This window comes from Hemibagrus wyckioides, linkage group LG19 (assembly GCF_019097595.1).
Source record: "Hemibagrus wyckioides isolate EC202008001 linkage group LG19, SWU_Hwy_1.0, whole genome shotgun sequence".
Lineage (NCBI taxonomy): Eukaryota > Metazoa > Chordata > Actinopteri > Siluriformes > Bagridae > Hemibagrus > Hemibagrus wyckioides.
Window position 1 is genome coordinate 5,770,180 of NC_080728.1, and position 22,534 is coordinate 5,792,713.

Sequence of the window (22,534 nt, forward strand, 5' to 3'; positions counted from 1 at the left end):
ATTAGAGCGGAGACTGAGAGCCAGGCCTTCTCGTCCAACATCAGTGTGTGACCTCACAAATGCGCTTCTGGAAGAATGGTCAAAAATTCCCATAAACACACTCCTAAACCTTGTGGACAGCCTTCCCAGAAGAGTTGAAGCTGTTGTAGCTGCAAAGGGTGGACCGACATCATATTGAACCCTATGGATTAGGAATGGGATGTCACTTAAGTTCATATGCGAGTCAAGGCAGGTGAGCGAATACTTTTGGCAATATAGTGTATATAACATGATATTAAGGGATATAAGACTACGGTTGCCAATTCAGTGGAGATATTTGTATATCTAGAAATTAGAAGATAGATCCTCCAGAATGTCAACTCTTAATTGCCTATGATTGTGAATGAGTGTGTTATTGTGTGTGTTGGACTGAGCTCCCATCTCTGGTGTTTACCTTGTGTCTAGTGTTATATGTACAGAGTATAAGGTTTCATATATACAGTATATATCAGGTATAAGTCTGACAGCACTAGAGAAAATGCTTTTATTTTAATGGTTGTTTAAATTACAACCATTTTCATTACACATGATGAAAAGTGAAAGTAAAAAGGAGACTCTGTGAAATATGGACACGAATTTCAAAGCTTTTAGTATTTGGTGCGTCCCCATTTTGGCTTTAATGTCCCTCGAGCTGCATGGACATCGCCCCTTTTATGTAAAAAACTGATGATCCATTTTAGATCAAATCCATCAGAGTTACGTCTGATCACATGCTTCAGTAGAAGACATTAGACATGAAAGAAAAAATCTGAAAGCAGTTTAACACGGAACATATCACACATTTGCTTACACTTAAATAAGAAGCTAGAAATAGTGCAGAATCCATCCATTTTCTGCAGCTCTTATCCTACACAGGGTCACATTCTATCCCAGGGGACTCAGTGGGAGACACCATGGATGGGGTGCCAACCTACTGCAGGGCACACACACACACACACACACAGGGTGGAGGTGATAATCAAACCACCAACCGCAGAGGTGTGAGGCAACCATGCTAACCATTAAGCCATTGTGCCCCCATTTTAGTGCAGAATCTTGACTATTAAATCTTCAAGATATTAATCATTTACTTTGTTTTAAATATTTCAATATATTTAATTTATTCGTTTTCACTATAACATACATAGTATTATAAACTACACTGCATTAGAACAGGATCGTTCCACTGTATAACATCTTTTGCTATTGGGTTTGTTTTAAGCCTGACACAAACAACTTCATGTTAAAACTCAAGCAAAAAAAATTGTATTGACTAGTGAACCCATCAAGATGGTTATTAGCAGTAAGAAAAATAGTTTAATACAAAAAATCACATCAACACTCCTATATATTTATGATTTCAGTCTCACATCAAGCTTGATGATAGCAGGTTATGAGGTGGTGCTTTGTCTGGTGTCTCTTTTAGTGCTGTCATCACCTCTAGAACAATCTCAAGAACAAGTGAAAGTGACTGAGAGAGAGCGAGTATTCACTTGACACACACACACATACACAGTACTCTTGTTAAAACACCATGCTTAACACTTTCAGAAGTCGTGTCTTATGACAACGTCTATTCAATCTTTTCAATTTCATTCATTTAGCATTTTATCCTGACAAATAAAAACTTTTTTCCCATTCTGGTAGAGTAGATCTCTGTTTATGACAAGTGAAGACAGAAAGCTTCACTAATGCAATATTTCATATGCATATTCCACATACCGATGTGAGAAGGAATCATATTATTCTAAACAGTGAATTCATCACCTCTACCTTTGCTGGCTATTGCGTAAGTACAATGAAATATCCAAGATACCTTTGAATTATTGAAATATTTTTGACAATACTGTGATGTTTATGTGCATCTTCATCCTCTGGTGTCAGTGCAATATGAGCAAAAGTTATTTTTTCAAAACATATTGCAGTTAAGCTTTATGTTCATCAGACTGAGCACAACCTCATTAGAGGACACAGCAATATGCCTTTGCTGACATCAATGGAAATTAGAACTGATTAGTACATGGACAATAGGCAGGGATAACAAAAAACAAACTAGGCTATTTACACTAGTAAATATTTACACTATTTACACTTAACCCCTGGTTATAGTCATACTAAACCCTGTTTTTAACCCTGGGTTATAGTCATACTAAACCCTGCTTTTAACCCTGGGTTATAGTCATACTATCTCCTGCTTTTAACCCTGGGTTATAGTCATACTAAACCCTGCTATTAACCCTGGGTTATAGTCACACTATCTCCTGCTTTTAACCCTGGGTTATAGTCATACTAAACCCTGCTTTTAACCCTGGGTTATAGTCATACTAACCCTCACTTTTAACCCTGGGTTATAGTCATACTAACCCCTGCTTTTAACCCTGGGTTATAGTCATACTAAACCCTGCTATTAACCCTGGGTTATAGTCATACTATCTCCTGCTTTTAACCCTGGGTTATAGTCATACTAAACCCTGCTTTTAACCCTGGGTTATAGTCATACTATCTCCTGCTTTTAACCCTGGGTTATAGTCATACTAAACCCTGCTTTTAACCCCAGGTTATAGTCATACTAAACCCTGCTATTAACCCTGGATTATAGTCACACTATCTCCTGCTTTTAACCCTGGGTTATAGTCATACTAACCCCTGCTTTTAACACCGGGTTATAGTCATACTAAACCCTGCTTTTAACCACAAGTTATAGTCATACTAACCCCTTCTATTAACCCTGGGTTATAGTCATACTAACCCCTGCTTTTAACACCGGGTTATAGTCATACTAAACCCTGCTTTTAACCACAAGTTATAGTCATACTAACCCCTTCTATTAACCCTGGGTTATAGTCATACTAACCCCTGCTTTTAACACCGGGTTATAGTCATACTAACCCCTTCTATTAACCCTGGGTTATAGTCATACTAACCCCTGCTTTTAACACCGGGTTATAGTCATACTAACCCCTTCTATTAACCCTGGGTTATAGTCATACTAACCCCTGCTTTTAACACCGGGTTATAGTCATACTAAACCCTGCTTTTAACCACAAGTTATAGTCATACTAACCCCTTCTATTAACCCTGGGTTATAGTCATACTAACCCCTGCTTTTAACACCGGGTTATAGTCATACTAAACCCTGCTTTTAACACCGGGTTATAGTCATACTAACCCCTTCTATTAACCCTGGGTTATAGTCATACTAACCCCTGCTTTTAACACCGGGTTATAGTCATACTAACCCCTTCTATTAACCCTGGGTTATAGTCATACTAACCCCTGCTTTTAACACTGGGTTATAGTCATACTAACCCCTTCTATTAACCCTGGGTTATAGTCATACTAACCCCTTCTATTAACCCTGGGTTATAGTCATACTAACCCCTTCTATTAACCCTGGGTTATAGTCATACTAACCCCTTCTATTAACCCTGGGTTATAGTCATACTAAACCCTGCTTTTAACACCGGGTTACAGTCATACTAAACCCTGCTTTTAACTACAGGTTATAGTCACATCACAGGTGTAATTTAGAAGCGGGGTTAGTGCTGATTTTTACCCCGGGGTTATGAAACTCTACTCTGAAGTGTTTACAGTGTTCACTCCACATTGTGGTGATAAACGTGTAGAGTGTGAAACCATGTGGTGTTAGAATGTTACGACTAGATGCTTAGAAACAGAAACACAATCAGAAACTGAACAGAGCCTCTCACATGAAAAATTGTAGCTGAAAAACACTGAACGAAAAACGCTCGATAGCATAAGGCAGCTAAACACTGCACACTGTGTGTGGGTGTGCAAATTATTGTTTGCTAATGAATTGTGGACTGTAGATTGTGAATAAATGTGTAGTACCGCTTCACAACGTTAATACTCAGGGCAATATAATGTGTCATGACAACAGAACATAATCTGGAGCTGTGTCTCAATTCTAGATAGTTCTTGAATTACTAACCATTTCCAGATTACTCTATTGCTTGAATTTCAAAATTTCTGGATGTTGCACAGCATTACTGAAACCTGTTAAAGTTTTTTTGAGCATTGTAGAGCTTAGCTCCCACTGACTGATTCTCTGAAGTGTGTGTGTGTGTGCTGAACTGAGTGAAAGTGTGAGCTTTCACACACAGTCATTCATCTCCATGCTATCAAATGGAAGTCACATTCTCCGAACAGATTCTCAAATGGTACCAAAATATCAAGAGCATTAACAGGTACAGAACGGCGGCTTACACTTAAAGAGGTAATGCTGCTTTAGTTAGAATTAAACGTTACAAGACGGCACCACTGATGCCATGTCTGAGAGCCAACATTTTTAATACTTTTAAGACAAGTGTTTCTATATTTAAATGAAAATATCTTAGCCAGACATCTCAACCATCACAATAAGAAACTGTTCTCGAAAGGACATCTAGTGAACATAAATAACGAGCGATAAAAGGAGCGATTTGCTCTTGAAGTGTGATCCATGTGTGATCAACGAAGATACTGTGTGGCTGAAAAGCCTCAAAACAGGCAGCAACACAACTCCCCCACACATATGACACTCTGTACAGTGTGTGTCCTGTCAGACTCATAGTAAACATGTTTTGTTTGTGAACAATGCATCACTAACGTAAATGAATTGATATCAGTCACTGCCACGCTTTGAGTCATTCCTTCCGTTCAGCTGCTGCTGATGGGCTTCATGGTTATGCAACCTGCACTGTGAACACCTGATCATCACACACCCGTATCTGCTTCTTCTACAAACTGCTGACACAAAGCTGGAAGGATTTCTTTGTGTGTATGAACTAAGAGACTCAAACCCAGTTCCAGCATGACAATACTCCTCTGCACAAAGCCCCTGAGCTCCATGAAGACATGGTGTGTTAAGGTTGGAGTGGAAGAACTGGAGTGTCCTGCACAGAGCCCTGACTCCAACTCAACCCCACTGAACACCTTTGGGATGAACTGGAACACCGACTGCACCCCAGACCTCCTCACTCTTACAACATCACTGTCTGATCTCACTAATGCTCTTGTAGCTGAATGATCACTAATCCCCACAGCCACACTCCAACATCTAGTGGAAAGCTTTCACATTATAACAGCAAACACATGGAATAAATCTGAAATTAGATGTTCAACAAGCAGATATGGGTGTGAGGGTTAGGTCTCACAAACCTTTGTCCATACAGTGAATCATTCAGTGGATCTTTTTTATATATATATATTATATTCATTAGGTCAAAGCTAGAGAAATCTACTCTGGAGCTTCTTAGTTCCAGTGAATGCTACAGAATATAAAGAACATCAGTTTGGGAAAGAACCACACATGTATGTCTTTGACAGTCATTTGTCCAGAGTATTAATCTTCAAGAATAAGGATGTTTCCAAAAATGCAGTGTCTGAGGTGGAACATGTGACTGTGCTGCTCAGGAGGCAGAGAGAGGAAGAGAGGATTGAGACATATGCTCGAGCTCCAAAAAAGAAGCCGATGCAACAGTTTTAGGCTTGCTGGCTTGTAAGAAGTTGCAGGCTAATTAAATGCACTGAAAAACATTTTGTACAGCCTGATTCTGATGATGATCCTGCCATAATGATTTGACTCAGATCTTTCTGGGAAGGAACTAGCTGTGTAAAGATACATAAAAAATCAAATATGGTTGTGTCTTGATTTTATACAGCAAAAACTGGCGGTTTCAATGACCAGTTAATTGAAACATCAAATGCTATAAATGCACAATAATGGAAAGTTTCAAATGAACTTAAGATGATAAATGAAGTAAAGTTCCTTCAATTCATCTTCATAGGATGGGACAATACACACCATGCACACACACACACACACACCATGCACACACACACACACTTATTCACAACTAGAGGCAATTTAGAGTAGCCAGTTCACCTACTAGCTTGCTTAGAGAGGTAGGAAAAAACAGAGAGCAACAGAGTAAACCCACACAGACACAAGCTGAATATGTAAAACCAGACACCCTGTGAGCTGTGAGATGGCAACGCTAACACTGCACCACATTGAAAGTATGTCCTTTCCCAAAAAAAGGGATGAATATGAGTCATAGTAAATAATGTCGAAATCATATCTGCAAATGAGATTAATGGAAACTGCAGTGATGAGAAAATAAGCGTGGTTTATATCCTACAGCACAACAATCATAAGCTAAAAATAAAGAAATGCAGTTAAAAATCCAAAAAATGCTTGAAGGGGTAGATGAGTCATGTGTTTTATTCTTCTCTGCACCCGTATTACTTAGTGATACTCTAAAGTGTTCTCCATTGAACTGGGACATTAGCATCATTAAATGTACCCTTGGCCTTCGGTGACCAAGTCTTTACTGTGCGTCAGTAACTTGGAGAAAAACGAGTGGTAAATCTGATTTGTTTAAATAAACCTAATCAATACAGTACTACATAACATTATAGTAACAAAAAGATAATATTGCATCAAACACAGAGCAGTGCAGTACTTTAGGATCACAGATATTGTGGCTTACATTTATGAAAAATTCATTTAGCACACAAATCCATATGTATTCCCTGTTTTTCCTGTTATATTGAGCTCAACTCTCTTCATCTGTGAAGGCTTTCCACTAGATGTTGGAGCGTGGCTGTGGGGATTAGTGATCATTCAGCTACAAGAGCATTAGTGAGATCAGACACTGAGGAGGTCTGGGGTTCAGTCGGTGTTCCGGTTCATCCTAAAGGTGTTCGGTGGGGTTGGGTCAGAGTCAGGGCTCTGTGCAGGACACTCCAGTTCTTCCACTCCTTAACACCTTAACACACCATGTCTTCATGGAGCTCAGGGGCTTCGTCATGCTGGAACAGGGTTCGAGTCTCTTAGTTTTTAGTGAAGGGAAATCGTAATGCTTTATCATACAAAGACATTCTGTATAATTGTGTGCTTGACAATTTGTGAAAGAACCACATATGAGTAAGAAAAATATACTTGTGTTCAATATTCTGTTTGTATACCGTTTCATTCTGAAGACAAAATGTATATTTTAACTCTATATACACGTCTGAATGGGTTTTCTCTGGGTTGTCCGGTTTCCTCCCACCTCCCAAAAAAATATCAGGAAAAACAGGCTGTCGATGATCAGTTGAATTAGATGCAAATGTGTGTGGGGGTGCATGCTTCCCTCCCTGTCATAGACCAGAGTGTATTCCCTGCTTCATGCTCAGTGTTCCTGGCTCCAGATCCACAGCAACCATGACCAGTTCAAGATAAATGAGGTAACACATGCATGATAGTAAATCACATTACCGGCTCTAATAAAAAAATGCCAGTGCCTCAGTCGTCGATAAGCTATAGCTCACTACTGATTTGCAGTAAAATCACATCTATACTATAGATCTGCACACTGCTTGCAGGGCTGCAGATTCTCATCCTCTCCTCATTCAGCTAACTCTGTAGTAATCCATCAATCAAATGCAATTTATTTTTGCAAAGAAAATGAAGACGAAAAGCGAGTGCATAGTCATCGAGTGAAGCTGGGTTGCATTTTTTTTTTTTTTTGGCCTAAGACTCAAATAAAGGACCGTGCAGGACCACATCCAAGGCTGAGCGCGTGCGGAAACGGAATGATCAACAAGCACGCGATGATGAATGAGGATGATGATGATTCCTCATCAGCGTTCACACAATAAATAAATATCATGACTCTTGCTTGCATTTCGCCAACCTGAGGATGAAACCCGCTGTGAGAAGCCGGCAGTGCAGGGAGGGCGGGGAAATCCCTCCATTGATTATTTGCACACAGGAGTGACATCCGGAATCAGTGATGCTCATCATGCATCAAATAACACCGCATTTTACACCAAATAAAAATAAAAAAAAAATAAAAAACCGTGCATGCATTGCATAGACATTTCATTCTGAATTATCTCACTGCAAATGGCTCCCAGAAAAAAAAAAATAATAATAAAAATAAAAAATAAAAAACTGGGAGCGGTTTGTGTTCGCTGCATCTATTCCTATGAATTTGTCCTGTAAGTAGAGGAGGCATGCTGCTGTCACTGCGGAAAGCATTCATCTGCTTAAATACGCTATGTTGCATTCAAAAGCATTCATATTTAAAATATTTCAGCTGTTTTCGTTTACCTTAGTGTGTCCCGTCCGGGTTTTTTTTTTTTTTTCTCCCCTTCTTTTTCTTTTTCTTAGAGAATTTTCTGGGATGAGGATGAGGATGAGGAGATTCCCAGCGCTCGCGCCACAACAGCTACTCGATTTCCCCGTGCCACAGCTTCCTCAATATACAGCTCCCCAGTGCATGCCGGGAACGTGAGCGCCGTGTGTCGCATCTACTCCGCTTTTGCTGAAGAGCGCTATATGGGACCGGTAGTGGAAAGCATTGTCACGTGACGGGGGCCATTAATTTTTCATAAGCGTGGACTACACGCAGGAACGGCATGCATAGGAATAATGAGGCTGGATTACACGTTTCATAGACGCACGTGCATCAGCTGTTAGAGTAATAATGTTTCAATCACTGCATGCACGAGGATTCCAATCATAATCATAATAATAATAATAAGAAGAAGAATAGTACTAGATAGGTCCAGGGTTTGATCACAACATTACTACAAACCTGACTTTAGTAATATGCTATACTTTAATTTGCATACTTTAATATTTCCAGCTGTCCGGTATCCTAGTAAGTGCCTTTTATTGTTATTTCTGCTATACACCACTGGAGCAGTACACAGTAAAATACAACAACGTTCCTCCAGAACCAGTCCAAAAACTGTTGAATGTTGGCTCAGCAGCCAGCTTCATATCTCTCACTCACTCGCTTCATCCTCACGGTTGCTCCAGGTCCAAAGCCAATCCGAGATGTACTGGGTGTGAGGTGAGAACACACCCTGGAGGAAATATATTTCAAGGCACCACACACAGACACACACACACACACTCGATCTCAATTTGGGACCATTTTTTAGCCAATCCACCTTCTGATATGTTTTTAGGAAGTGGGAGGAAACCTGCACAGGGACAGGAAGAACATACACAGTAACTACGTGAACTAGAAACTTCTCTAGCTTGCCCATTGAGCTGTAAGGTGGCAACTCTACTCTCTGTGCTATTGTGCCATCTAATTACCCTTCATTTCTATTGTATGATAAGAAAAAAGTGATTACTAGGTCTGCTGTGAAAATATATCATCTCTACTCAACGTGTAGAATTTGCAGCACAAAAAGGTAAACAGCACAAAGATCTACACACAGGCTGTTATACACATATTCAATAAACTACCAGCTTAGAATCTGTTATTGAATCTAGATCAGATTTTAATCAGTTTGGAGAAACGCACAATAACAAACTGAACACACGGCATGTGAGGATACAAATGACTGTTTATCTAAGAATGAAGATTGACCATAGCCTAAAAATATCATTATAAATAATCCTTAAGGTGTTTTAATAACAGTATAATAACTGAGAATAATCTGCAGTAAGCATGTCAAGGCGAGGAGGCAAACTATAAATCTGTTTAAAAATTGCAACTCTCAGCGTAAAGCACAGACAATGTAAGGAGATGAAGCAACCTTAATTAAAACACACATATACATTCACACATATACACACACACCAATATTTTTATTCAAACATCAACATGCACATCATCTCACACATGCAAGAAATGTAATAATTTACATTACATAGCTTTATATGAGAAAGTTAGACATGTAAACATTAAGATCAGCATCAGGTTTCTGTTTTTATGTCTTAATTCATACAAATTGAATCAAAATAATCTGTGTAGGTTTAAAAACATATGAATGTCTCATCATATCAAGCCGATCACATAGAGCTGTATGAGAAATGGCAGAATAATAATGATTGTGCTTTAGTGGTTTCAAGGTCTTTATGAAATGAGAAAAGGAAATGGTCCAAAGCATGCCTTCTTCACCACATCTTTGCTTAATATCATTATTTTCCCTGTGGAAAGGTTTGAATCATTTATAGAGCTATTATTATTATTATTATTATTATTATTATTATTATTATTATTATTATAAAACACAATTAACTCTTTGCTTCCTTTAGCGATATTACCCACTATAAAGAACACAGATAGTGTATGAACATGTTTCAGATTACTGGCTCAAGATTATTAAATGATACGAACACAGCTTTCTCCGCTGGCTTGAGAAAGATAATAGAGGAACCCACCCTTTTGCCTGTAGTGGAAATACAACTTACTGCATTATTAATAACCGCAGTCTACATTGCACAGCTGGATATCAGTTATAATGGACCAATTTCTTGAGCATGGATTAAGTCTCGTGCTGGAATAACTCCAATGCCTATACCTGTTTCACTTTTAAAAATATCTTCCTAATCTTTTAGGAAAATTTCGGATTTGCAGTGAGCGGTTGAGGGTCTTGATCAGAGATAAGTGATACGTGTGGGGATCTGAACTCATGACCTTCTAAAATGTAGCCCATCACTTTAAACACTCATGTTGTGCACAGGGGCATGTCAGGCTGGAACAGCTTCGATATGATGCAATGCACATTTCTGAAGAAGATGGTCATGATCGAGTGCATTAATCAAAGCTAAATAAAATATTGCAATAACAATGTTACTTGTTTCAAGGTGAGGTATATTTCCAGTTGGAAATATAAGCTAGGAAAAAACCTGTTGCACAAATGAACAGCAATCAGTTCTATTAAAAATCAAATGATTATGATAACAAGAAATAAAAGATTTACCTCAAAGATTAGATTTATCATAAGAATATCTTAAAATACGATTACCATTTTCACATAATTGAAGGCTTTTGCGCTAACAAGCACTAACGCCTTCCTGTAGAACTCTTAGAGCTTTTACCAGCAGGTTTTGTGCTTTGTGAAGCAGAACTCTTGGAGATTTTACCTGCAGGTTTAGTTCTTTGTGAAGCAGAACTCTTAGAGCTCTCACTTGCAGGTTTAGTGCTTTGTGAAGCAGAACTCTTGGAGATTTTACCCTCAGGTTTAGTGCTTTGTGAAGCAGAACTCTTAGAGCTCTCACTTGCAGGTTTAGTGCTTTGTGAAGCAGAACTCTTGGAGATTTTACCCTCAGGTTTAGTGCTTTGTGAAGCAGAACTCTTAGAGCTCTCACTTGCAGGTTTTGTGCTTTGTGAAGCAGAACTCTTGGAGATTTTACCCTCAGGTTTAGTGCTTTGTGAAGCAGAACTCTTAGAGCTCTCACCTGCAGGTTTAGTGCTTTGTGAAGCAGAACTCTTAGAGCTCTCACCTGCAGGTTTAGTGCTTTGTGAAGCAGAACTCTTAGAGCTCTCACCTGCAGGTTTGGTGCTTACCATATCAGGACTAATCCTAGGTCTTGAACTGAAGCTGGAAACTTTTTTAGCTTTGGAATTTTCATTTCTAACTGACTTCGAAGCATCAGTATAAGTTGATGTGCCGGCAGAACTAGCCCCTGGACTTAATCCACTATTTAATTTGATTGCATTTGAGGCCGGGTAGCTGGCATTCTGAGCTTTAAATGACTTTGAGGTTTTGGTAACAGATGTAGAATTTACTGAAGAATTCACTGAAATTAATCCACCATCTGCACTGGATGTTTGTTGTCTGACAGTTTTAACTGTTTTTGATAGTTTAGTAGTAGTTATAGTTGTTAATGTTGTGGACAAAGCCTTTGGAAGTGATTCACTAGCTGACATCAGTGAATTTGTTACCTGTTGTTTTGCCCTGTCTTTTCTAAATGATCCTGAGGTCCTAGTGTGGGTTATAGCTTTTGCTGGTGAATGCATCGACCCAGATCCTCTAGGAGAACCGTACCGTTTTGTAGGGCTGTTAACTGTGAAAGTTCTGACTACAGTAGGCTTATTGTGGTGAGGAAAAGGTAACCTGGCTGCACCTGCTTGGAAATATTTATTCTTTGAGTGAGCAAAGATGTGGGATTGCAACACAGGAGTATAATGGAATTTTGGAGCGATCATCAAGGCTGTGTTTGGAGAAAGTTGACTGGATACAGACGGGCCACTGAAACTAGCCTGAGTGCTTGAGGGGAACTGATTAAGAGAGACGTGCTGAGGACTGCTCCCTGCTCCTTGTTCATACTGAATTAGGTACTCGGGGTACACCTGATGTTTCTCAAATACAACAAATATGGACGGGTTGTTGATATCATTTACACAGCTGTCATAAAAGACATCAGTTTCCCCATCTTTCAGAGGAGGGTGGATATAACTGGGATGCCCATTGGAATATTCTCCTATAAAAACTCGACAAAGGAACATACACTTGTCAGTTCCAGACTTGTCAGTGTAGCTGTGGGAGGATCTGGCATCTCTGGTGAAATAACTACCTGCAATAACAAATTGATGCATTATACGGTATCTGTAGACATGTGGGGATTTATTTTGTATTATTTTATTTGTTTAGACTCACCTTTACCAAATGCTGTCTCATGTGGTTCACACATTGTCCAGTCAACGTTCTGCTGGCAGATGGTGTCAATCAGCTTGGACTCAGTACCATGAAACAGGAGTTTTTCATCCTCCTTGCCTCCTTTTTTTTGTTTCATGGCACTGACATGGCTGTAGGAAAAGCCATATTACGTAAATCACATACACTCACCATCCAGTTTTATAGGAACCCACATACACCTGCTCATTCATGCAGTTATCAGCCAGTCATGTGGCAGCCAGGAATATAAATCTGAGGCCATCATGGGTTCACCAAAACTGGACAGGTCAAGACTGGAAAAACTGTCCAGTTTAGATGAGTCTGTGCCTATGATAGCCTCAGCTTTTGTTTTTCATATGATTCTGGGTAAATTCTAAAGAAGGTTGTGTGTGAAATTCCTAAACTACTCAAACCAGCCTATCTTGCACCAACAACCTTTCCACGGTTCAGTTACTGAAGATCAAACTGATTAGCTGATTATATAACTGCATTAATGAGCATAAATGTTCCTATTAAAGTGGACTGTAAAGGATTATTGATGATAGCGTAGTCCTCGATTTATGTCAGAACTGTTATGATTTTCCTGTTTTAATAAACCTTGTGTACATTTTACCTGAGCTATGTTAGAGCATTAAACATACCTGTGAAAAACTTCCCATAAATCCTCATTCAGAACCTTCTCAATTCTCTTCACAGTACACTCCAACATCGTCTGATAAAAGCGCTCGGCTATCTTCTTATATTCATCGGTATCACTGTTCAGGAGAACTCTCTGGTAAAAAAAAAAAAAATTTCTTGCTGTTAAGAGTAATACATATGTTTTTGATTTCTTTCTAAACTTCTTGTAAATATAGAGGTCTATAGCTACTTATAATTTCTTGGATAATTTCTTTGGGTAAAGCTTAACACTGAGACCAGTTGATGTCTGTAAAATGTAAAAACGTCTTTGACTGTACTGAAAATAAATGCCTGCAATGAAAGAGAAATGATGTTGAAACGTAATCTACTGCATAATATTCACTAGAGTTACATGAGTCACACCATTTATTATATGTAATTAATTATATTATTTAACATTTCATTTTAGATGAGTCACACTCTGTCTCCCTGTCTGTTTCCTGACCTTATTACATATTACAGTTAATCTAATTCCTTATTTTATATATAAAACATAGGACATTTATCAGCACTTGCAGGAAATGGGCAAGAAATTATAGATACATATATAAATATACTTCGATCAGGCATAACATTATGAGCAGTGACAGGTGAAGTGAATAAGACTGATGATCTCATCATGGCACCTGTTAGTGGGTGGGATATATCAGGCAGCAAGTGAACATTTTGTCCTCAAAGTTGATGTGTTAGAAGCAGGAAAAATGGACAAGCGTAAGGATTTGAGCGAGTTTGATGAAGGGCCAAATTGTGATGGCCAGACGACTGGATCAGAGCATCTCCAAAACTGCAGCTCTTGTGGGGTGTTCCCGGTCTGCAGTGGTCAGTATCTATCAAAAGTGGTCCAAGAAAGGAACAGTGGTGAAGTAGGAACAGGGTCATGGGCGACCAAGGCTCACTGGTGCACGTGGGGAGCGAGGGCTGGCCCGAATGGTCCGATCCAACAGACAAGCTATTGTCTCAAATTGCTGAAGAAGTTAATGCTGGTTCTGATAGAAAGGTGTCAGAATACACAGTGCATCACAGTTTGTTGCGTATGGAGCCGCATAGCCGCAGACCAGTCAAAGTGCCCAGGCTGACACCCGACACCACCAAAAGCACCGACAATAGACACATGAGCATCAGAACTGGACCACAGAGCAATGAAAGAAGGTGGCCTGGTCTGATGAATCACGTTTTCTTTTACATCACGTGAATGGCTGGGTGCGTGTGCATCGCTTACCTGGGGAACACATGGCACCAGGATGCCGGCAGAGGCAGTGTCATGCTTTGGGCAATGTTCTGCTGGGAAACCTTGGGTCCTGCCATCCATGTAGATGTTACTTTGACGTACCACCTACCTAAGCATTGTTGCAGAGTTTGTACACCCTTTCATGGAAACGCTATTCCCCTTTTTGCTGTGTCCTCTTGCAGCAGGATAATGCGCCATGCTACAAAGCAGAAATGGTTCAGGAATGGTTTGATGAGCACAACAATGAGTTTGAGGTGTTGACTTGGCCTCCAAATTCCCCAGATCTCAATCCAATCGAGCATCAGTAGGATGTGCTGAACAAACAATACCACAGCACACCTTCAGGAATCTAGTGGAGTCCATGCCTTGATGGGTCAGGGCTGTTTTGGCAGCAAAAGGGGAGTGGCAGGTGGCAATTTTAGGCAGGTGGTCATAATGTTATGCCTGAAGGGTGTATGCACAAACTGGAGATAATTGGAGAAACTACACAATTCTCTTAAACAAAAAATCTTTACAAAAATACAGATGAGTGATAAATGAAAAGAAACGGAATTTGCTTGCAAGGGTTGGCTCACGTCAGTATCCCCATTGTTGTAAGTTTGCCATCCAATAGCAGACAATATGGTAATAATCGTCTGAATCTGATTATTACCATATTGTCTGCTATTGGATGGCAAACTTACAACAATTGCTATTTGTAATACTGTTGGGGATGTTAAGATTTTTGATGGCAACGCAGGAATCTATCAATCACTAGGGTGGCATTTCCACCTTGAATCCGGATGTACAATAGGCTCACTCTTGTGTATGTAGACAGTGGGATCTCAAGGTAGGCCTCTCACACATGTTACGTCAAAACATTGATGATTGCAGCTCTCCTTTGTGGAGTAGGACTGATGGCCACACCAAATAATAGAGTGGAAGCAGTTTCTCAAATGTTGTGCCTTTTATCGTTCTAGATTCAGTGACATTTTTCCAGAAATACTATGCCTTGGTTAATGTATTTCAAAGTTAAAGTGGAATTACAACAGAACTCTACTACAGACACTTCACCTTGAATCCAATTACAGACATATTGGCTTGATCCGAATCATAAAGCAAAGCTTGGGGATTTTGCCAATGATCCTTTTCTCTGAGGAAAGAGTAAACCAATTAACAGAGTTAGAAGAACAGGCTTTATTTTTCATTTACAAGTTTTCTAAAAGTTTCTTGCTGATATTAGGGAATATATGAAATCAAGAGGCTCTCACCTCACAAGGTCTAGAAATTACCTTGTTATAACTTTTTGGACATCTTCCGCTGAGAGGAACATGGGTCTCCTCCTTATTCGCATTTTGGTGCTACTTTGCGTGTTGTACTGTATCATGTCTGCAAGATGGGGAACAGTGGGTAGTTTTCTTATCATTAAAGAGATTATAGCAATCAAGTAATGATTATTACAAATCTGATCAGTTAATCCTTCACTGATGTTGGGTATATACGAGAAGATTTAAGGAAGGATAAAGAGCAATAAAATGTGTTCTTGTTCAAAGTATGTTTAAAAAAAAACAGGAAGTATGTCGAGTTATTTGCGAACATCAGCAGCGGCACTGGTCATCAATTAACCGCTGATGCCTGAAAAACCTAAAACGCAACAACTTGGGTGAGAATAATTGAGTTAAATTATATGCATATTATACAAAAACCCATTAGTAAGCAGGTGTAGCATAATGATTGATTGGGCTGTTTTTATTTGATATAAGCCAGAGAAACAGTTGACTGTTTACTGGTGTCATATCTTGAATGTCTGAATCTGTTTAAATGACTGACGATTTGACTACTAGTTATCACGAGTACGATATGAATGTTTTTATATCTAACAATTTATAAAGATTTATTTTGTTCCTGTGCTCTCCACACTTCAACATCTAAAGCGCTATAAAGAGCATAAAAATAATATCCCCACCTTGCAAATTGACCTCACAAGAATGTTCAGCTGTAGTAAATTTGATGACAGCACCATTGTTTTCTTGGTATTTCCACTCCAGGAAGTCACTGGTGATGGAAGATATATCGTGTGTCCCTTGCTAACAGCAAAGAGCAAAAAAATACACAATGAGTATCAAGTAACAAATGAATGAATTTGTTAAATGAAGGATTTGTCATCTCTCCAGAATGAACATTCAGTCTGCTTTTCTCCAGAGCAACGTCTTTAACTTTTCTTAATTTTATTTTGTAGAAGTGTATATCTGACTGTTTAGATCAAATGTATATGGAAATTAAGCAAGTTCAATGTTATCTGCAATCACACAGGAGCCTCATCTGATTCCAAGTAAAATATCACACCTCCTATCAATCCAATCAACATTTGTGGTATCACTTTGGAGTGTCACTTACTGGTGATCCATACTGGATCCAGTTCCCATATTCATCTTCCCAGTACCAGATCCATTTTGTAGTGAGGGCAAAGCTGGGATCCAGAACTGATGAAATAGTAGAGAGACGGCGAACAAATACAGAACCCCGTGTCATTGTGTCAAAGTGTACAGGTATGACGTTGTCGCTGGAAAACAGAAAGGTATTTAAAAAAATTAATATAAAACTGATGTAAAAGAAAACGTGAATCATCAGTCCAGGCCACCTTCTTCCATTGCTCCGAGGTCCAGTTGTGATGCTAACGTGCCCATTGTTGGTGCTTTCGGCATTGCACAGTGGTCAGCATGGGCACCCTGACTGGTCTGCAGCTATGCAGCCCAATATGCAACAAACTGTGTATGTATGCAAATATAAATTATGGGTTCAGCTGACAGGGAAAGATAAAGGTGGAGGATGCAAGTGCTGACTTTTAGTTAACAAGGAACAGCAAAACATTCAGACAGTAAATAATGATATGGAAGGCGAAGTGACAATGGTGCATACAGAAGCCTGAATTTAAATAGGTGCTGATTAGAGGAAATGCAGAAGAGGTGTGAGTGCTCAGTGAGACATGCAGGGGCTGATGGGTAATGTGTCCAGTGCCGATTTCAGCATGACTTTAACAGGAGCTAGGAATATGTAATAATGAATATATACCTGTGTGTCTGAGTGGGATCACAGAATGCTCTTTCTATTTCCTCATTATCAGGCAGAACTTTCCAGCTCTTCCCATCCCACTGCTCCCATTTATAGGGCAAGCAGAAATGCACATTTTCACATATGTCTGTGTAAAAAAAAAAACACAATTATAGTACATAGTGAACATAGCATGCTTAAGGATTTTTATTTATTTTGTATTTTAACTCAAGCTTACTTTCAAAACTGCAGGAATTTTGGAAATGGAAAAGACATATCCATTTCTCTGCAGAAAAAGAAAACACACTTAGCTGAGGCATATTAAATATATGAAATGTAGTATTTTAAATATAGAATTAAAATGTATTATTCAAAGGTTCAACGTTACACTCACATAATCTCTAATAACAGCCTTATAACAGACTAATAACAGCACTAAATGTCACGTCATTACTGACAGTATAATTAGTCTAGATCAGGGGTCTCCAACGTCGCCCACTTCTGAGTAGCTCGCCTAAAGTTTCATAGAATATGTACTAGAATTGATAAAATCAAATTAACTCAATAAACCTGTTAAAATTTCATCCTAATCGGATTGATTATGTTAATATCTAAAAAAAAAAAAAAAAAATCCAAATCAAACTCTCAGGCTCTCTCCCCTTTATGGTGTTCTACGGAAATCTGACTCCCAGGACAAATCACGTCCATGTCCATGTACATCACACAGTTTAATAAAGCCGGTCATCAATCGATTTCACACACAGCACCAAGACCGCACATGGAAGCGTTATATAAACTTAAATCTATAAACAAAAAATTTAAGTCGTCTGGATAAAGCATAAAGAATACACATGGCAGATCCATTCAACAGCACTACTGGTAGCTGGCGAGTGACGTGTTGTAGCCCCCTGCAATGGAGTAATAAATGGCATAAAATACTATTATTTAATCACATAAAGTCCAATACAGTTTCAGGTCTCTGCTTTCAAAATGAATATTAACTTCTGTCTTTTTTAGTCTTGCTAACCACTAAGCCACAATGCCCCCTATAGGTTAAATCTGTAACCTCCACAGTGGTAGTTCTGGCTCTCTGTATCAGACACTTTGTGCTAATTATCTGGCAAAGTCTTCTCTCCTTTGTGTAAAAGCCATTAGAGAAAAGTTTTTGCTGATGATAATTATATGTGTCAGTACATCTGGAAAAGAAGTGTTCAGTGATTACCTGGTGCTATGGGTTGGTGTATGTCTGCAATGGTAAGCATGTTCTTATAGACTGACAGTAAAGTGTCCATCAGCTCATTGGACACTCCGGTGTCCTGCAGTGTTTTGAATGGATGAGGCTCGTATAAATCATGGCATCTGCTGCATCCATCACATATTCCTCTGATGTAGTTCTCACAGACATGGAGTTTATCACAGGTCTCTGCTTCAAGACAGTTCCCAAACTCACCACTGCCCTTGTTATACGCCAAACACACCTGCGTGCACAATTTGTCAGTAAAAAGTGGCTTCAAAGAGAATAAAGGAGAATAAATGCTTCAACTAGAAGAGCACAGTATATACATATATACCACACTCCTCCTTACTGAACAGAGCATATTGTTGCTGTAGGTTTATGGTCCCGCATATATTTGGGAAGTCACATGACATACACGTGACATCAATAAAATTCCTGTAATGGATTCTCAGTGTGGATGTTGCTGTAAATTTAGAATTGCAATTATTTTGGACATTACTGTGCACTAGAATACCCATAATGCAATTCTGGTTATTGAGGAGATATAATAATAATATAATAATATGTCACATGCCAATGTTGCAGGAGTTTTAGTTTCTTATTTTAGGTAGACTGATAGAGTGATGGATGGAGAGAAAGTGTTGTTGTTAGAAAGACAGAAAGAGATACAGGTAGATACTGATATGGAGGGAGTGTGTGTGTGTATGAGTGAGAGATGGGGGGTTAGAGAGAGAGAGAGAGAGAGAGAGAGAGAGAGATTGGTGCCAGTAATTGCAGCACTGAAGTATTGATTAGACTGCTAATACATCTAGAGCTGGACTAACAGACAGACAGACAGACAGACAGAGAGATAGATAGATAGATAGATAGATAGATAGATAGATAGATAGATAGATAGATAGATAGATAGATAGATAGATAGATAGATAGATAGATAGATAGATAGATAGATAGATAGATAGATAGATAGAACTCTAATGTTAAAGCTACAGCTCATACATATTTATATAATCCTATCTCCCAGACTGAAAGCGATAGAACTGAATCTTCGGAGTTTCCCGTGTGGTTTTTGAGGCTTACTGAAGGCAATAAGGTGGTGTCATTTTGCAGAAGTGTAATGAGCAGCTCACTGCAGTCCAGCTCCAGCAGTTTGTGTTGGTACAGCACGTTGACGTTGTGCTCTGAATACAGGTCATGGCTGAACTGGCACTCGTTTCTGTTCAGGAGAATATTGATGTGAAACATAATTACTTCCTCGGGTTGCCAGTGTTTTTGAAATCAATACATTTGAACGTTAAATATTTTCTTTAGGAATATAAAGTAAACTAGCAAATGAGAAGTTTCATTTATTTTCTAGAGCTCTATAAAGAAAATCAGATGTCACACACAGTAGCGGTCTGAAGTCCGTGAAAAATACATTTAAAAATCCATATAAAATAAACTATAATACTTATCAGCATGAAAAGTAATAGCACACCATTAAAAGCACAACATGAGCAACATTTTAGCGTTGGAAACATGTTTCTAGCTATTACCATTTAGGACTAGTAGCAAGTCCAGGAACCAATAATAATAATAATAATAAAAATAATAATAATAAACAGTGACGATAACAAGAGTGAACATCATCCTCCTCTTCATCATCATCCTTATACAGTATTTATTTAACTTATTTACCTGTGTATATGTTTGCACCTGACACCAAGACAAATTCCTAGTACTGTAAAGTGCTCCTTGCTGACCCTTTGCTTTACCTGGCAATGAAACTTTTTCTGATTCTGATCATCATCATCATCATCATCATCATCATCATTATAAGCTAAATAAATGACTTTACCTCTTGTCGTTGTACGGACACTCTCCAAACAGGTACCGTTTGCACAGATGAAGGTTGCTACATCCTTCACAGTACTTAATTTGACATAACCTCAGTTTGGTTTTAATGAACTGCGTTCCACTTTCCTCATCAATCACCAAACATGTATCTGTTTCCCTTTCTATCTCACTTAAATTTAGTAGAGCTACCTCATCACACACATCCTCAAGCTCCTTTAGTCCATCATGGATGCATGAATACCGATTATCAGTATCTGATTCCATAACTGCTGGACGTCAGGGGGGTGTTCTGTCGAGTTACGCTACCTATCGAGAAATGCTACTTTCCGGTTTTGCGCATGCGCAGCAACAAAATCTTAGACTGTGTCTCCACGCCTATACAGTAAATCTCAGCAACCTTACTGTGGATGATCTTCGCGATAATGGTGTGCAATGTCTTTTTAAACCTTTTAATGCGCGTTTTGACCTGTATACCTGTAAATATTTGCATGTACACACTGGCTTTTCAGCGTAATGAAGAAATAATCTCTTTGCGTAGTTCAGGCTGCTGAGCTGAGATGGAGATGGAGCTGAGCTGGATGTTGACATTCAATCCAGGGTTTTATTTTTTTCATATTTACCTATCACATTTACTTGATGGACCTTGAACTTGTTGACTTACTCTAGTAATATTTAACAGCAAGCCTGAAATCCTCTATCAGTATGTAAAACATCCTCATGACTAGAGCCACAAAGGGTTTGATATAGGCGTACTACATGGACGTTGTGGGAATAGTTTAGATTTTATTCAGAACATTGTAATGAAATCACACTTTTTATTGTCAATAATAAAGTCACTTGATTACGCTATTTTTTGTTTCTAAGTGTAGTAAATGCAGTGCATGAGAACACTTGCAGTCCTCATTGAAGCCCATATTCCAGCATCATCACTTATTTTTCTCTTTATTGCACTTATTTTCCAGCACTTCATCCTTCTCCCGGTTCTTTTCACTTGTGAAAGAAGTGACCTGTTGATCTGTGTAACTTTTCTATTTTGTACTGTGTTCTTAGGAATTATTTATTATTATCTTGATGTAAAAAATGACCTTGGGTTTATGAAAGCTGCTATATTATTAAAACTACTTTTTCTTCTTCACAAAAACACAAGGAGGTGGATGCAAATGCAGGTTAAAGGATCTTTCATTGAAAACACTAGAGCAAGTAGTCCAAAGCTTTTGGCAAAGGTCATGCAGTCAGGTCATAAAAGGCTTGGTATTGTCAGGAATAAAAAATAAACTGGAGAAATTCTTCCCAAATTATGAGTGGATGAAGCATCAGTCTGTGAGTGCATTCAACTGATTGAGCTCAGGTGAGCAGGGTGTGTGTGTGGGTGTTGCACAAGGTGGCCATGTTTGAAGGCTGTGGTGTTTGCTGGGAATTGGAGTTCATGTCTGATGTGACCTTTTTCTTCTTCTTAACATTCTCACATGGACTGCTGTATGAAACAATTTTAAAATATTATTCCGAAAAATTTATATTGTAATATCGAGAATTTAGGCTTCGGCTGTTCAAAGTGTTTGATTTCACCTGGTCCAAACCTGGAGTTAAAACTACTGATGTGTCTTGTTGGTGTGTATATAAAGGCTGAGAGAGTAGACTATATGTTCTATGCAGACAGACAGCTTTATTCCTTGCTTAACTCCGGGCCACAGACAGCTGTAGCATGGACTCAAGATCCAAAATGGCTATTTCAATCTTTGTAAAGCTACTTAAAGCTGCCAGGAGAGCTTGTGCTTCAAGGCAGGGAAAATGTTAGTAAAATAAAGTTATACAAATCCTTTTTTATTCGAATTTTATTTGTTCATGCCCTCAATTTCCCACGAGCATTGTCCTATTTGCGTGTGCAGATGCAAGACCATAACCCTAAACCTAACCCGATTTGCATGTGAAGATTCAAGAAAATAACCCTAACCGTAACGGCATGTGAAGATGCAAGACAAATTACAATTCAGTCTTTTCAGACATCATGATGGTTTGAAAGGTGTTATTGGATGAAAAGATGTTGCAAAATGACCATGTACAAATAAAGAAACCAAACAAAGGTCAGGGATGCA

The 22,534-nt window shown here is 38.8% G+C and overlaps 2 protein-coding genes across 2 annotated transcripts in view; both read right to left on the minus strand.

The window, feature by feature from the left end:
• Positions 1 to 8,346, minus strand: part of syn3 (synapsin III) — a 109,903-nt gene extending 101,557 nt beyond the window's left edge. Inside the window, exon 1 of the mRNA XM_058416766.1 lies at positions 8,120 to 8,346. The gene's annotated coding sequence lies outside the window, so the exon portion shown is untranslated. The remainder of the gene's footprint in view (positions 1 to 8,119) is intronic.
• Positions 8,347 to 9,337: 991 nt separating this feature from the next.
• Positions 9,338 to 22,385, minus strand: LOC131369796 (protein mono-ADP-ribosyltransferase PARP12-like). Its single transcript, XM_058416655.1, has 12 exons — positions 20,443 to 22,385; positions 19,686 to 19,821; positions 18,591 to 18,846; positions 17,607 to 17,654; positions 17,390 to 17,516; positions 16,715 to 16,880; positions 16,284 to 16,404; positions 15,610 to 15,706; positions 15,392 to 15,470; positions 13,074 to 13,204; positions 12,415 to 12,563; positions 9,338 to 12,331 (listed from the first exon to the last, which is right to left on the minus strand). The coding sequence occupies exons 1-12, from the start codon at positions 20,703 to 20,705 to the stop codon at positions 10,818 to 10,820; spliced, it is 3,087 nt and encodes a 1,028-aa protein (XP_058272638.1). The 5' UTR covers positions 20,706 to 22,385; the 3' UTR covers positions 9,338 to 10,817.
• Between the last annotated feature and the right edge of the window lie 149 nt (positions 22,386 to 22,534).

Coding starts and splice junctions, on each gene's coding strand:
- LOC131369796 (XM_058416655.1), bottom strand. CDS start 20,705: ATGGAATCAGATACTGATAATCGGTATTCATGCATCCATGATGGACTA. Junction 16,405..16,714: donor GGATCCAGTATGGATCACCA/GTAAGTGACACT, acceptor CTTTGCTGTTAG/CAAGGGACACACGATATATC. Junction 15,471..15,609: donor GTCCAAAAAGTTATAACAAG/GTAATTTCTAGA, acceptor CTCTTTCCTCAG/AGAAAAGGATCATTGGCAAA.